Consider the following 18,453-nt stretch of genomic DNA (forward strand, 5'->3'; position numbering starts at 1 on the left):
TTGTAACTTGAGGCTGGTTACATATTCTGTAGACAGAATAAATACAATCAGATAAGTCATCACAGAAAAAAACTACTTAGAAAAACATTGGAGAATTGTATTTAATTAATTAACAGGCACTTCAAAAAGCATCAAAGATATTAAGAAAAGTGCAAATTAGGAACCTACATTCAGTTAAGCTACTGGGGAGTGAAACAAAGAAAAGCAGAGCAAGTGACAGACTCTCAACACCTGTAAGATAATCATTAAATTATTTGAGATAGTGTGATTTCATTTTTAAAGACCACGTACTAGCTGCTCATTACAAAACAGTACGCCTTAAAAAACTGAATCTCATATAAAGCCAAAGTCTCATAAATAAATATCTAAATAGGAGTAGTATTTTTACATTTCCTCTGCAATTGCAAACTTGATCAATTTTACTGTTACAGACATATGAAATCATGTCTGACACTCATTACAGATCTCCTTTCTTAACACAGTGTAGACCAAGACAATATTTTCCCTATTTGAGAAAAAAGAAAAGAGGACTGTAGCCACCTGCAGTCAGCAAAATGGAACAAATGAGAAAAAGTAGGTTGCAGGAGTGAGAGTAGCAGCAGGGAGGGGAAAAAAAAATAACATAGCATGGATAAAGTGATGGACTTTGGAACTAGTAGCATCAAATAAATGAAGTGAAAGGCACAAAGCGGGATGTGGCAACAAGCCAGGATGTAGGCAGAGATGGATTAAGTAGAAAAAGAAAATGAAAGAGGAAAGTGACATTGTTAGGAAAAACCACTGAGACTGAACAAGAGGGACTGGGATTGTGAGCAAGTGGAAAACAAGTGGGAAAATGGGATAAGTACAACAGAAGGGCAGTAATTTTGGCACAAGTCAAAGTAGAGAAAAGAGAAATCTTGGATTAGAACCAGAGAGAGGAGGGACAGAAACTGGCTGTTCAAGGAAAGAAGGATTGGGATAAGAATACTAGAAATAGGGCATGAAGCCGGAGATGGGACAATAAATCAATGGAATAAAGACAAGAATTGAACAGATCGAAGGAAATCGAGCAAATAAGGCCAAAAATGGGAAGGACAAACTGTAAAAACTGTGTCTGTTCATAAACAGGGCTTGGAATGGAACCCAGACTTTCCCAGTGTCATTAACTGCCTTTCTGTAGTCAGCGTGCTTAACCTACATTGCTTAAAAGCACCTTTTAGGCCTCTGGAATAGCTCGAGTAAAGACAACCTAATACTGTTTTAACTAACGAAGTGATTTAGATCACTTCTGGTTTTTTTCAGCAGTCATTACTTCAAGACTATAACCTATTCTTCTATTTTTGAGACCTCAAGGGAATTAGACAAGTATATATACATATATATATAAAAACATTATGAGATCTCATGATTTAAGAAGCATTAAGTTACACTCATACAAGTCCTGTACTACAGCGGATCACAAATCTGGTAATTCTCAAAGTTTGTACCTGAACACTCCTATTAGCCTTCTTTATTACATATCACTCTCCTGTATTTATATATACATACCTATGTATACGAGCAGAAGTTCCTATCAGAGGTATTTCAGGAAAATTAATTTTAATTTCAATTATTGTTATCTTGCAGTAATTGAATAAAAATATAATGCAACCTGTGCACATTTCAGCTTTAACAATATCCTGTAACCAACTCCATTTTGTAAATGAAGCCGCCACAAGTCTGTGTATGAAGCTCAAGCGTTTATATCTATTTTCTTACCATTTGGTATTGTGCGAATCTAGCTTCTTTTGCCTTAGTGTTGTGCATTCGTAATTAGCATTTGAAAGATCTACCGAAACCTTCTGAATATATTGAGAGTGAAAGACAGATATCACAAGCAGAAATCCCAAAGAAGTCTCCCTGCTTGGGGAAAATGAGAGTAATTGGATCTGAAGGGAAATGCTGCTGCTCTACCTGAGTATTATCATGAATGCCAAAGATGAACAAAAAGATAAAAGAAAAGAGGGTGAGATATGTCTGGATAAAATATACTCAAAAGGGTTCTCTGACCATAAATGAAAGTTTCCAACTGCTTGTTCAGGAAAATATGTATTCCCTGAGTGACTATATTATTCTTTTTGAAATACTGAACAGGCACCTCCTTCCTTTGGTTCCACTCATTGAGAACATTTGTGGAATATGTTTGCAGAAGTCTGTAAATTGCATTAAAAGGAATTACTATGGCAGTGGACAAACTTGAATGAGATTTAATATCATTTCACAGAACGAGTTCAGGTATCCTATCTACACTGAAGAACATTCTAATCATCTCTATTCTTTCATATTTTGAGATCAACATGCACATTAGAAAAATCTTCACAGCTCAGTTGAATCACTAATATGCCCTTGTAACAATAAGCAAATTAGACTATTAGTAACAAGATGTGTACTCCCAGACTTCAGATGCAAAATACCATGTTTAGATGAACCAGCCAGACAAAATGATATTATTTCATCCAGGCAAAGAAGCCAATCAAACGTGTAATAAGAAGGGATAACATGCTTACAGAATGGCAATTTCATGCACAAATTTTGAAAACAACACAGGATATATAAAATAAGCTAATAAATGTGTTAGGTATCTGAGCTCTCTAAACATATTTTACGTACTTATGCTTAGCGGGAAATCTTTGCTAGTGTGAGAGTTCCTTTTGGAGAAACAGACAGCAGCTCAACAATTATCTTTTTTTGTTTGACATCATGAAACTGTTAAAGCCTCAAAGCCACAGGCTAAATCTGCCTTGCTAAATAAGAGAGTGCAATGAAGCAAGCTTAAGTACCCCTTATAATCCATACTGCTTAACTGTTAGCTCTGTCCCCAGCCCTGCTTTGGACCACTCCAAGCAGCTCTCTAAAAACAAGACTAATCTCCTACAGAGGAAGCTAGCTCTAAACAACATGAACATGAGCCAGACTGCTGCCTGGCCTAATCCCTAGCTTTCTTTGATTTAGCATTTCAACAGTTTAGACATTAGCAAACAGCTTTCCCCAAGGATGAAATTTGGGGAGAGGTAGTGTTTAAGCTACTGGGGAGTCAGCTCTGACTTGCGCGTCAATAAGAGCTGTTTTGAAAGGTGACATTTCTGTGATAAACAACAAAGAAACAGCTTGTGCCTGGGAATTGTGCCAAAATACCCAAGACGAGCATCAGAGCTCACTCCCAGCACAGGGAGGGAAGCATGCGCACTCCTGATCACAGCAGCCTGGGAGGTGTCCAGTGGTGACAGCACTCCCTCCCAGTGCATATTCTTAGCTGCTCACACGGAGGGGACATGCTAAAACCAAATGAGGGGATCAGCCTGAGAGATGCAAGTTGCCTTCCTGCTGTTGGTGTCAGTGCCGGCCTCAGGTGTGGTAGCTGATGGCAGGTCCACTGCAGAATGTACAGGCAACAGCCTAAAGAGTAGCACTCTCCATGCTGGATGGGAATGAGACAACGAGTTAACATTTACATCGATGTGTATGTTCAAAAGACACTGCTAAATTTACTTAGGCAATCCTGGCATATTCCAATTTCTTGAGGCTTGTTGTGCTGCCTTTATAATCTTATTTTGAAGAGGTTTTTATGCGTCACTAATGCAGATTTACATAAGTGTTGAAGAGTTATTATATTCTGTGTTATTATGAAGGTATTGAGCAACTCTGGCCTCAATACCTCAATAGTATCTATTTTTGGTATTATCTAAGAATCTCAACTTACATTAAAACGTTAAAAAAAATAAAGTGTTTTGACCTCACATTTTCAGGGTGGAAAATGAAAACAGTCCTAGAAACTTAGTGAAGCCTTGATAAAAAATATCCCTATTTTTTAACACTATTACCATTATTTTTTAATGCTTGCAGCTGGCAGTATTTCAATTAGTAGTCTAACAATGTACTAATTGGTAACCTAATCATCTTACAGACTGAACTGCAAGTAGCAGCCTCAGCTACCTCATCCTGCACTCAACAGCCATTTCACAGAATCATAGAATCATAGAATGGCCTGAGTTGAAAAGGACCACAATGATCACCTAGTTTCAACCCCCTGCTATGTGCAGGGTTGCCAACCAGCAGACCAGGCTGCCCAGAGCCACATCCAGCCTGGCCTTGAATGCCTCCAGGGATGGGGCATCCACAACCTCCTTGGGCAACCTGTTCCAGTGTGTCACCACCCTCTGTGTGAAAAACTTCCTCCTAATATCTAACCTAAACCTCCCCTGTCTCAGTTTAAAACCATTCCCCCTTGTCCTATCACTATCCACCCTTGTAAACAGCCTTTCCCCCTCTTGTTTATGTGCTCCCATTTACTGCAAATATTCCTCAAACTCAGGAGTGCTATCCTATACTATGCAATAAAAAAAGAAATCCTGCACACACACACATTTGGACATTAATAGCACAATTCATTTATCGTTCACTTATAAACTTTTTCAATATTTGAACTATAGCCATTTTTGCAAATAGTACATAGTAAATTTATCAGTGACTAGAAAGTTTGATGCTGCTTTTGTTTACAAATATATACATAAGTATAGCTAGAGAGCTTCTTAAACATCAGATAAGGTATATTGGCACTCTTAGTTATTCTCTTTTTGCAAGAAATTCATTATGGGGATGCTTTTGATAAGAGAGGTGTGAGTGTAAGTCACTAACTTTGCTCCCTCTGTAGGATGATCCCTAGGGAGAAGCAGAACATTCCATGGGTGCCTGACTCACTCTTTGGACTTCTGAACATCTTTTCTGGGATGGATTTCTCTCATATATTTTTAAAGAGTTCAAGTTAGAGCTTTAACATCTGTGAGTTGCCCATATCCTCTATAATCAGAGGGAGGGGCAGACCGCCAAGTAGTGATTTATCCCACCTACATTAAATGCACTTCTTCAGAACCATCTGAATTGCGCTCTAGAGGTTATTCTCCATACCGGCAAGGCAATGCTTTGAATTTGTGTTTAAGTTGTAATTAGCTAAATTACATAAAACTACTTTTGCCATTAAGGTGCTTGTACAAGCCAGGGTTTGATTATACAGTGTGGGTGTAACGTCTTTCAAACGCTCAGCTCAGGATAACATATCATTGCTCCACCAAATCTCATATAGTCTATTGTGGAAGCTAGAGAAATAAGCTTTCTAATCCACATATATTGTGGATTAATTCACAACTTGAGCTTTGTTCACTGAAATTCCAGTGCCTTTATTCTTCATAAATTTCCTCCTTTACAGCTGCAAATTAATTTTTCTCACTAGAAATCTTAAATTTCAGTAGATTCAATTTATTTATTTCCATGTAAAGTAACCTAGTTCCAACTCTGTTCTTGGTACGGTCTTACAAATAGCCATGTCAGGGGGTGGAGGCCATTCTTCTTTGACATTCTGTGTATTTGAGAACACAAAACTTTGTATGTACAGAGCTTAAGTCCTTTAGATGAGTCTAGATACCACTCAAAAGCAACATTAAATAACATTACTCACATTTTTCATACGGTGATGTACAAAATTTATGTATGTGCTGTCTGTAATATAAATCAGTTCAAGAGCATTGTCTGAAACTGGTAAGAAGTGCATTATCCCAGATTAACACGAGACAATCAGCAACACTTGGAGGACCACTTCACATTCAAAAGTATTCTGTTGGACAGTGCCAGAACAGTTGGCATGGGAGCAACTATTTTCAGCTTGATACAGGAATTCAGGAGAAGATACTATTGCATCCTGTAAAGGCAAGATACAAACTGGCATCTCCCTGCTTCCTCTTATCTCTGTTGCTTTAAATTTGCAGGGCCTGGAAGTCAAGAATTAAAAAATTCTTACTGACAATCCCAAAGCCAGACGCTGTCATTCCAAAGAGCAGTCCAGACCACTCTAGACTGTAAGAGAACATGTTCGTTCATCCTCACCTGACCATCATACTTTGGATGATGCACCACTACCAAAGATCAGAAACCCCTGACACCAAGACAGCACTAGATAGAGGAGCACTGAATTGCTTTGCTGTGTTTGCTGTCTGTCTGTCTCTCTTTCCCCACCTTCTACCTTTTCTCTTTAACTTCTTTTACTCTTTCACTCTTCGTAGCAGCTGTTGCCTAATATTGTCGTAGAAATTTTAGCATAGAAATAACTCCTGTGCCAAAATATTTGTAACACTTATTAATCATTATTAGCAAATTAGCCAGTTTTACCCCCCAAGTAGACTATTAGTTGTCTATTATTTGATAATTCAAATCAATGACTTGATTTGTATTATTCCTCTGAGTCCGGGATGACTCCGTTCTAGTATTGATCCCTACTGACTAGGGGAGGCATGACTCAGGAGACAGAAAAAGATTCACTTTCCTTGAAACTCAATGAGTGGGGCAGACAAGCACAACGTGTAATTTGTACTGCTCATTTGATGGCATTTAATTAACATAGGTAGGTTTGCCAGATGAAAAGACATATCTGAGTAAATAAGAATTTTGCTGTTACTTCATGAATGGAAAGAAGTATCAGACCACACAACTCATAAAATAATAATAACAATAACTCATAATAATAATTTATTGGATAGAGGCTGGAAGGAAAAAAAAAAATCAGTCCAAAGATTGAAAACAATATTTAAGATAGTATGCATCTTAGTAAAACTGAGGTGAAAGAATGGATTATAACTTTTAAAAAACATGAATTAAAAATACACAAAACTCTTCACAGAAAACACAATAAAAGACTCAGGGAATACTTGTGACTGTATTTTCCCATTTTAAAAGAAATTTGCTTCATTATTTAAATCTAAATGGATCTCAATCATTCATTTAAACATGAAATTGTAAGGAACTTTAAAATGGCTGCCTTTCTGCTGGAAGTACAAATGGTACTGCATCGAAGTAAAACCAGATAGATTTTTTACAGTCTTCTGATAGAGCATACAGTTTATTATCGTACTAAGATTTTCAAGTGAAGCTTTTAAACAAAGTCTACTACAAATACAAGTTACAAGAGGGTGAAACTGTAAGGGCCAGAGACAACAACTTATACTGATGTCTTTCCCAGAAAACATGAATATGTTTGGCTAAAAAATAACTGATTTCTTGGAAATATATTTTAAATTAAAACAGGCTATCTCAAGTTATGCCTGTTCTAAGGTTATTCCCATTCTGACATATTTTTTCCCAAAAAAGTAACAATTCTCAACAACTCAAAATGGAAATGTAAATACAACATGATCATGAATTCCCACTAAGGCTAAATGTTTTTCAAAATTACCATAAGAAAGGAAATTTTAAAAACACTTAGATAGGTTAGCTACAGTATGAATTATTTTCCCTGACATAGCGTAAAACCTTAGTCATAAAGCTATTTCAGTGATTTACTAGTTACAGTGGAAATCCATATTCAAGTCATATTTATTTTCTAAATAGGGAAGATTCTTGCTGAGTATTTTCTTAATTTTAATGACAAGTACAATGTTACTTTATTTGTATGAGGAGTCAGGGACCCATGATAAGCATAACTGGTCCCTGTCTCCTCACCAAAACCTCTGGGAATACTATGAATTACTGCTACCATCACCTGGGACATAAATGGAGACACAATTCAAAGCACCAGTGAAATAACAGCTCACACCCAAAATCACATTTCTGCAATCCAATTACTTCTGAGTAAGAGTTTTCTTGCCTTTCTGAAGTCAAACACAGACAGTATGAGTGTGTGTCTACTTGCAGTACAACATCAAATCCAGAAGGAACAGTAAAAGTACTAGAACTTTTATTGGAACTACAGAATAGCACTGTATAGGATGGGATGAGAAAAATAAAACTACACTCTGCACAGAAAGTCACCAATGTTTCCCTGGCTAACAATATGTTCATTCAGTATATTTTTGCAGACAAGTGTTCTCTGTAAATTTAGGCACCCAGCAATTAATTTCAGAGTGCATGTATTAACTCATAGATATATACAGGTGTGTATACATATATGTATTTATATATCTTTATACACACACACAACTATGGCTTAATCTACTCTGAAGGCATGCTGAGCTTTCATACTATTTAATAGAGTAGATATAGGGTGTCTCAATAGGAAAAGCCTATATCCTAGCAGAATTAACTGGTTTCAAATACACACATATTCACAACTGTTTCACTATACCTTTGTCAGCAAGAAGTTAAATTCTTCCTAAAAAATATTATTTACTTTTTGAAGACCAAAAGGAGTTTGGAAGACGATTATTCTATTAAAATGAGAACATATACAGTAAGAAGCATTTATGTCATGTGAATAACTAAGAGGACGTTGATCTTGGTCATTTTCCATATGCCACTTATAGTACAGAAAAGCATTCTTTTTTCACATTAGGAAAAGAATAGTGTCCCTGACTTAAGTGTATTTCTTATTGCTACACAAGACTACCATAAGGAGAAGGAGATGAAAAAGACATGCTTTACCTGTCCGTACTTTGCAGCTAAATGTAGAGGTGTCCAGTACTGATTATCCACCACATTGAGATCAGCCCCATGATCCAGTATCAGAGATGCAACATTCTTGTAGCCATTTGCACAGGCCACATGCAGCTGGAATAAGAAAATATCTATCTTAAAGTTTTCAGAAAAAAAACATAAGGTACTACTGTGTATCTGTATATATACTGTATATCTGTTATATACTGTGTATCTGTTGCCTCAGAGACATAACTGGATAAATCATGATTAAAAAAAAAAAAACAAAATGCACATGAGAGCAACATTCTAGAAAATCACAGAATAATCTTATTTAGCATTTATAAACAAAACTCAAAAATAAATTAAAAAAAAGAACACTGTCTTACTGACATCTGTTCAAACAACTTAGTCTCACTAAATCATTTTCATACTTCATCCATTATTCCAATATCCACTTCAAACATAGTCACAGACTTCATGAGCCCAGGAATATTCACACAGTTTAGCAGAGCTTGTCCTACGCCTAACTTTCTTCTGTGACAGTTCAAATATCCCAGGCGTGAGCTGATACTGAAATGAATTCAACAACACATCATCACAGTACATTCACTTCTATGATTCTATGATTTTTCCACAGAAAACAAGAACATCCTCAAAAACACTACAGAGATTATATTTCTTTTATTTTCATTGCTTCACTAGATACTTCATTATTTTGTGTGGTATTGCTTTAACAGTTTTAGTTAACTTTCTATACCAGGAAACTTCATTTCAGAACTGCCATGGGACAGAGAAAGGGGAAAATACAGTAACAGAATGATAAAAGCTCCTCTCAGGAGGTCGCATAGCATACCATCCTGTTAAAGCAGGGATAAATTCACAACTAGCTGTGCTTGCTTGGGACTTGTTGTTTGAAATAGTAAAGACAGAATGAGAGACAAGGCACTGAGGACTGCAGTGGCAAGTGAAAGAGGCAGATAAAAAATGTCTCTGTTAATGGGTGAGTTGAGAAATTGCATTCATAGATGAATACACATTAAGGCAATACAAATTACTTACTCCAGTACTAATTAAGTGAAAGAGGAAATGCAATAAGGAATCCTACATCAGGGGGAAATCATCACTTGCACATTTAGGTGGAAATTGGTTCTCCCTATTGCAGGGGATTAGAATTATCTTGGAAGGTGGCAGGATGTAATTCCCCATCACAGTCACAAAAAATCAATCTCAGTGGTGGTCAGTGAAGACAGGGTTAAGCAAGATTGTACAAATGGAGAACTGAGATTAAAGGGGGTAACTTGTAAGCCAAAATAACGTAACCCAACTACATGGGTTTTTCTGCCCTTTGAAGTAATGTTAGCCCAAGAGACAATTTTTCTAAGAATTTGAATGGATGACTAATGGCAAGAAACCTCTCACAATAATCCTCTTCCTAAACCTCTTCCTAGAACTGTGTGGTTCCAAAGCCTCAATAAGACCAGGAGACACCAAATCCTGTCCTGGAAATTATTTGCCACTACTTTTTTATTTCTGGTTTAGCTGCACCTGAAAAAGATACATGAAGTTTTCTTTATGAACATTTCTGATGCAGAAGGATGAAATAAATACATTACAGCCCACCACAAATCTTCCCAGAAATGGAGGCAGAACACCAACACTATAAATGTTCTAATTTCAAATACACAGAAACCTCAAAAATTTCCTATAATTCAATACAGTTTTACCCTTCTGTTTTTAACAAAAGAAACTGCATTTTGAATTCAAACTTCAATTTGATAAGTGCTATTTTAAAGCAGTTTTAAAGCTCAGAGGACAAAAGAAGCATTTGTGACTGAAATTTATTTAAAAAATTACAGAAAATATTATCAGAAGAATTAGTTTTACCACATATCACTATATGCAGCACAGACACAGATATATACATATGTGCTATCATTCTGAGAGAGCGTGTGTCTATATGTCATTTTTCCTTATTAATCCTTAATTACACATGGCATTATCTAATGCATGAAAAGAAGGTTGATTGTGACATGCAGAGTATAAATCCTTCAGGAAGAAGAAGCAGGACTTAGTGCCACTCTTCTCTGAGCTTGCCACCAAAAAGAAAAGTCTATATTTTATCTGCTGGTAGATGTGGATTGTCCAGAGATAATGCACTGCTCCCTGCTCGGGATACACAGCACCTATTCCACCCCTATGGTATCTGATCTGTTGCTTAGCAATCTGTGCTGAAGATCTAGAGTCAGGCTGGTTTTAGTCTTGTGCAACAGTGATCTTACCAACTGTCAGTGAGTTGGATGTGGCTTGTCACCATGTTGACAAGTTTATCTTCTTGGTATTCTCCATATAAAAAAAAAACCATACTGCTGACTATGACATACAATATACTTTCAGAAATAGTGAATATAAAATATATTCAATTGACTACATTTAGTAAATACTAAAGCATGTGAAAAAAAAAACCAGTATTATCTGGGGAAAAAAAGTGTGCTGAATGTCAATCACCACAATTAAAGCAACTCTTAGTTTCTGGCATAGTTTCAAACATAACTATATTTAAACCATATCATCTTAGAGTCTATGAACAGAAAATATATCTTATTTTCTACTTACAACTGACATCTATGTTTTTTTCTCTGTACTGACAGATTTAGAGTAACAAATCTGTTCCCAGAGCCCTTTGATATACAAAGAGTTATTACAGACTGGCTGACTCCACAACCATGAACAGAAACAGAACAGTCTAACAAATTCTGTATTTCTCACCAATTTGTATGACAAAACTTCTCACGTAACAGAAACCTCAAACAAAAGCAAAACTATTCACTTTGTAGCTCCTTGTGGCAAGACTATGAAGGAACTCCAGAAAGCAAAGGTCAGTATAAAAACTGATCACACAAAAATGCCCCATTGGTCCACATCCACATCCCACACACACACACACACACACACACACACACACACACACACACACACACACAAATAAATAAATAAATAAATAAATACAAAGACACTAACCAAAGTGCTTTTCTCCTGGTTCATACAGTAATGTTAAACACATTTCATACATGCACTTTAATTATTCCTGCTAACTTCTGAAAAGGTTTTATGCAATGTGACAATCAGACAAATTCGTGACTAGGTTAAATGAAGCCAATTCTGACCAAAGTAGTAAAAAGAGCAAAATACAAGTTGCATTTTACTGGAAGTTAACAGCTTGGTTTCAATGTATCAGGAAAGTGGAAGTTAAACATAATGCTTTTATAAATTAAATACCTTGAGGAAAAAAAAAAAAAAATGGATAGGAGATCTATCAGCAGAAAATGTACAATGAGGACCTACAGTTAAAAATAACATGCAAACTTGGAAGAACATTCATTCATTGATATGGTGGAGGCTTCATAATACTGATTCAAGAAGATATAACTTCATGAAATAGTGTTTTTAGACTTGTTCAGACAGAAGATACAGGCATTAAACATTCATCACTCAGTGAAGCTTTACAGTCAGTCTTACACAGTGTCAGGGATTTTAAGTATTCTCTCTAGTTCTAAAATAAGGAGCACGCTATTTTTCTCGTTGTTGTGTTGTACGTTCAGTGGCTAACACCAAAAAAGTTGCCACTGACACACTGACACTGCACTCATCAGTTTCAAAATCTGTACAGAGCAGGGCATTGAGATAACTATTTTCAAAAGGCCAGATGAGAACTAATATCCTGTACTCCTTCATTTCTCCTCTTATAGAGCAGCCTTGCAACTGCACTTGCATTTACACTATTACAGTTGAACACATGTATTCACTAGGCTGGAACTCAGAATGTAACATACTCCTACTCACCAGGGTAACTCCTTCATCATTCTTCTGATTCACGCTTCCTCCACTTGATATGAGCTGTCGGACATCTGTAAGCATAGTCATAGCTCTCTGTATCTTCATTTGGCGCAAGGAATTCAGCTCAACACCTGGAAAAATGAAAAGGCTGCTGATATTTTGTTCATCAGTAAAGAACATATATGATTTTGCTTTTGTTTCCTGGGTTTGTAGAAGGATAGTCAACATTTAATAAGAATTCAGTGTATGTTTACAGAACATGTCTCCTTGCTTATATTTACCAACAAGATTATTCATATTCTTATTTATCTGTATTACTTGGATGACTTAACCTTAGTCAGCAATATCAGACAAATGGGCCAGATGCCCTATTGACTGGCAAGAACAGTTGTAGGCAAAGTAGTTGGAATACCATTAACTCTGTTGAAACTGAGAAATAAGGAAGCTGCAACAAAATAAAAGAATTAAACACTTCAGAGAAGCCACTTCAAGTCTTTCAGACTTACTTAATGAATATTGTTTGAGGCAGCATTCTGTCACCCCTGTGTATGCATTACACTGCCCCAGACTAATCTCTCAAATCTGTCAACTCAACTCTTAGAGACATTGTGATTTGAAGCAAGTGGCACTAAAACTCAACAGTTTTGTTTTTTTTTTTATTTGCTTGGGTTATTTTTAGCCAGCATTAGTTGTCCACCTGGGCCTGGACCATTAACCAAATAAAAATGTGGTCTACAGGCAGGAACAAATGAGAGGAGATGAAAGTTATGAAGAGCTGGGTCTGTTTGAGTCAGCACTGCTATTGAAAGAAACACTTGTCAAAGTACAGCTTTAAAAGGAAGATAAGCAAGGCAGTCTATAACCAAACGGAAGCATGGTCTGCAGTCTGAATAGAGCTAAAATTAGAAACAGAGCACAACAAAATTACTAAGTGGTTAAATTAGCAACTGGTTGTGGCTTGAATGGAGGATCTAACCAAAATTCAGGGCTTGGTTCTTCCACTCATAACTTCCAGTGGTCATTTACATCTATATGTAGAAAATATAATTTGAATATGAAAACCTTGCCTCTCTGTCCTGGTCATGACATAACAGAAAACATAAAAATAAATGACTTCTTGATTCTTTTCCACATTTGTCAGTGAGGATAAAAGTGACAAATAATAAATTAAATGAAATAAGATGTACTTAAATATTTTTGTTTGTATTATTCATTTTACATTTTCTATTCAACAATTCTTTTGTTTTTGCTTTTTTTTGTTTTGTTTTTGTTTTGTAGTTTTTTTTTACATTGCTAAAACAACTGAAGCATGTTTCAGGGTAGAAGTATATTTAAAGTCTCATAGTTTACAGCTACACTGGAATTCATGTAAATGGATACACTATATGCAGTTCAACAAAGAAACTCATTCAGTGTTTTTCCTCTCACGTGCTATTCTACACAGTGCTCTGTGTTTTGAACTTTATTTGCAGGGAGCACTTCGAGTTTCAGCTCTGAGGTGAAGCGCTCAGGGTGTGAAAACATGGTGTGTTGAACACTGCTGATCACATTTACACCAAAAGTAAAACATAAATGTGAACCCAAAAACGCCTCATTTTCTTTATCAGGACTAAAACTGTGCTCTTTCACAAAAATGCAATTCAGACAAGTATTAATTAGTATTGATAGCTTAAATCAGATATCCAACCAAAAGCAGAATGTGCTAACATACTATGTGTACTATGTATCACTGATAGCTGCTAGACTGAGACACATCGATTTCATATAAAACTCTGAGTACCTCCTAAGAATCAACATTTCATTTCACCAGAACTGATATTTTTATGTCTTCATCACATTTCACAGTAATGACTTAAAGCTACCCAGTGGCATTTACAAATTACTGATGTCATGTTTTTTTATCTTCTCTCCAGATTCTGCTTGCTTGCAGCAGCAAGTTGATAGTTTAACATTCTAGTGGCAGAACTCTCCCAAATATGGAAGTTTCAATTGCCAAAACACTAAGTAGTACAGGAGTACACACACTTAAGTGGTAATTGTGGCACTGACTTCACTTGTTAAACGCACTGCAAAGGTGAAATAAAACTTGCATGGTCATGATAAAGTTATTTCTAATGTTGTCATATAAAATACCTGAAAGACATATGTATAGTTTTTGCCTGATGACGAAGGCCATTTTTAAGACAGAAAATATAATTTCTGTCTTCTGTTTGATGTCTCTGGCAAGCAATTACAGCGCACTTTGCTTTTCAAGGAGAGAGGCAACAGGTGGAAATTAATACTCCAGCTCTTTAGCCTGTGCACAATACCTTGAACACTCAAACATGGAAACTATGTTCACAGTTAAAAATTAGAAATACCAGTTTCTGACTTTCCCCACGTAAAAGACTCACAGTGAAATACAGGAATTATCATGTTGTCTGTATGTCTGTACAGGTTGTACAGATACAGGTTAGTGCAGATGTTAACTGGAGTCCAGTCATCTTTTTCTTGCAACCTACTATGGATTTTCTATCAGTGTGATATGGTCAGAAAACTACCATGTCATTGTATTCTTAATCTAACTGTGAAATATTGATCCTTTGCTTAAGAAGTGCATTTGATAGCACCTGATTGCATTCCACATAGGGTTCCCAAAAATGAATTGTTGAAAATTTAACTTTGTTTGTAGCAAAGGAGGAATCGAGTAGAGTTCAGCTGCATCCTTTGCTCTATCACACATGTAATTATATACACATCAGCTCTAAGAAGATGCATAAACAATGCTACGTAACAAAATGCACAGTCTATATGAACCTCATGATTCCAATAGCAGTGATACAAAGAAACAATGCATATTTCATTAGGCAAATAGCAATAAGCTGCCTGACAAGTGAGCTCTACAATAGTGGTAAGTTCCACAGGCTACATTTTAGCAAGATTCAAAGGACTTCTGACAGTAGTACAGAAGTAAAAGAGATCTCATCCCCTACAGAATAGAAACATGAAAAAAAATAATAATAATTTCAGAATTGCAGAATTTTGAATCCCAATAATTTGGAAAATATTTCGCTTGGGAGCAATGGTAGGGAGGTGCCTTCCCTTGATCAGTTCTGCTAAGATTTCTCTCCCTCCCCAGGGGGTGACAGTTTTCATTAGTTTAGATGGAATAAAAAAGTATTACACATAGAGTAACTCTACCAGTCTGAATCAAAGAACGACCTTCATGTTGATTTTCAAAGAAAAAACACAGTTTAGATGTTCACCTGAAATGAGGCAGCAGCCAGCATGAATAAATAGAGGAAGAAAACTGAATCGGCAGGGAGTATTGGAACAGTTCACATTAAAAAGAATGGAAACTGAAAAATAAAGGTGTAGGATAGCAAATAGACACCAAATATCCTGCAAAATCAGAGCAAGAGCTACATGCCCTTGGAGTTCACAGGAGATGCAATGGAGAAGGAACAATTACAGCAGCAGTGACCCTGCAGGGCACAGCATTTGGTTGTATTAGTCCTGATGACAGGCAGGAGCATAACCTAAAAGTGACAAAATGCAACACTTCTCCATGTTTAAGAGAAACACTTGACAAAGCTATTTCATCTACTGTGGCTGTCCCATCCTTTCATGCATATGGTTATGGAACTGACAACCCAAAACAATGTAAAAATAAATCAGATAAAAAACAGGGAAGTAACTTTCAGAAGGTTGCAGTGGTAAAGAAATACACGGCAAACAGAACTGAGAATTTCTATAAAATATATTTTCTGCAGAAATGTGCAGCACTTGGAAGTGTCTCCATCTGCCAGGTGAGCACCTGGTTCTGGGTACAAAGCACGCTGCTCAAGGACACCCAGCAACCACTCTGTCTAACTAGCTTGCACGTCTCATATTTAACACATGTAAAAGTCTTCAGGATTTGTCAGTACCATCATGTGTTGCAAACACAAATGTGCACTAACAACTTGAAGCAGCTGTCACAAGCCAATCACTCCTCTTCTCTCACTCTGCCTCTGTTACTGCACAGAGCTGTAACTGCAGCAAGGTGCTTTTCACTCCAAGAGGTGAGCCTGCCTTACTCTTCTGTACTTCCAGGGACACAAGAAATTTCTGTTTTTCAGTATAGGATAGATGTATTCACAAACAATCCATGAGGAAAAAAAAAATCACGGTACCATTTGTGGTACATTCATTTTTATTCATTATATTATCCATGTGTAGATGTTACTTTATTCAGCTTTATTTGCAAGAAGTTTAAGAACTTTACTGGCCACTTACCAGGCAGCTTTATAAAAAGTATCAATTTTGTAGAATTACATTGTTCAGCCACCCTTGTGCACATAGCTTAGCATTACCTACAGCTGATTTTCTAAAGTCCAGGATGTGAACAGATACATTTCAGCAACGATTGCTATGTGAGAAGGGAAGCTAATATTTTCAGCATGTACAGAAAAACTTGCAAAACTACTGAGGGTATAGCTCTAATTCACTGTAAAAGCACAGACTGATGGCTGTCGCTGGATTCTACGTGTCTGTCTTTAAAGCTATCATTATGTATGCTGTCAAAGCAAGTGAGGGATGCTTACTATGAACTAAGCTTTTCTTTCTACTCTGAAAATGATGTCAGTAATGAAATGCCTGTTTTCTCCTCAGTGACACTTCTCCCACTCTAGTGACACATGCTTTTTTCTGTCCCTTCTATAATAAGGATGTTGAAGACCCTTCTAACCAAAATGAGTTACATGGACTCCCTCTTTTCTTCAATTATATGATAAGAAAAATAATTGTTGTAATTTCTTTTAACAGACTGGCACAATCTCAAGATTCAGTACTAAGCATTCATCTTTGGACATGTCTTGTAATTTATTATTTTACTCGTACTGTTAACACTAGAATGCAGAAATAAAGTAATAAAGAAATAAAGTCTCTCATCAACTATTAAGGTTTTCAACTACAGCAAACTATTAAATTTTAAATTGTTAAATTTTAACAATGTATTGTTTTTCTGCTTTGAATTCACATTCTAGCATCTGCATATGAATGGGGATAAGAGATCTGACAGTGACCACTATCACTAATCTATGTTAGTTGTTCCAATCTGAACATACTGAAAACCTTTTTGATTCCAAATCATCTTCCTTCCCCTCATTTCCAAATTAATACAGCTCCAGTAGCTTCAGCAATTATGTAGGTCAAATGAATATACATACGCTTTAACTCAATGTCAAGTTCAATAAAAAAAGACCAGACTCAGACTTACCGTTTTCTTCCAGGTACATGAGAAGGATGCTGCTGGATTCAGTCCCTTCTACAGCATAGTCAAATGCTGTGTTTCCATTAACATCTTGCAGCAGCACATTTGCTCCAGCCTACATGCAAGAATGAAAAATACTTTACGTGTATGCAATGAAATCCCAAAAGACAATTCTTATATACCAGGACCAGCTAACTTGCCCATTCAAAAATATTTCAAAGCTGGAGTTCCTAGCAGGCTGACTGTAACCTTGAACATTAATAAAAAATAAAGAACTTTGAATGTCAAAAAAGCTGGCTTTGCCTGGGACAGCTGTCCCAGGCACTGTCACCACTCTAGTTGTCCAGTTGGTCTTTACCAAACAAATATCTGAGCTGCTTGTCAGTGACTTCTGGAACAGTCGCAGTTTGTAGCACAGCATTTTAAAGTAAAGTAAGCTGTTGCCAATTACAGTCTGCCTTGGAACACAGCACTGGTTCAAAAGCTGACTGACAAGCAGCACAGACATCCACGCAGGAGAGACAGGTAGACAGCTGGTAAAGGTAACCTTGTCATCCAGCCCAATCTCTGACAGCTTCATCCACCAATCGAGTCTCAAAGAGAACCATCTCTTACTAAAAAAAATTTCCATTTGTCGACAGTTGAAGACAATGAAAATAAGCATGATTATTATAATTGTAATCCCTAAAGGAGCCTGGCTGACATTTCCATAAAATTCATTCAAAATTCAATACAGACAACTAAAGGGAGCCACCAGGAGGTAAAGAGGAGGAGATAAGAATAAACACATGAGAAGATTTAAGAAAAACCACTAGAATGATAAGAAAACTTGTATTTCCTATATTAAATATTGCTAGTGTTAGAATTTGCATTATGAAGGGTAATTTATTAAAAATATATATATATCCCTTAAAATATTGCTAATTTCTGAGTTTACACTACAGTAAAATGCCATGTATATACTTCAA

General features: G+C 36.4%; 1 protein-coding gene across 1 annotated transcript in view; it reads right to left on the reverse strand.

Moving 5' to 3' along the window:
• MYO16 (myosin XVI) overlaps positions 1–18,453 on the reverse strand; it is a 258,883-nt gene that overhangs the window by 184,063 nt on the left and 56,367 nt on the right. Inside the window, exons 4-6 of the mRNA XM_042867357.1 lie at positions 17,492–17,600; positions 12,259–12,383; positions 8,425–8,550 (exon numbers count right to left, since the gene is read on the reverse strand). Of these exons, the coding sequence (XP_042723291.1) occupies positions 8,425–8,550; positions 12,259–12,383; positions 17,492–17,600 (360 nt within the window). The remainder of the gene's footprint in view (positions 1–8,424; positions 8,551–12,258; positions 12,384–17,491; positions 17,601–18,453) is intronic.

Source organism: Lagopus leucura, unplaced genomic scaffold, assembly GCF_019238085.1.
Source record: "Lagopus leucura isolate 7727_CA_CO unplaced genomic scaffold, USGS_WTPT01 Super-Scaffold_100001, whole genome shotgun sequence".
Taxonomy (NCBI): Eukaryota; Metazoa; Chordata; class Aves; order Galliformes; family Phasianidae; genus Lagopus; species Lagopus leucura.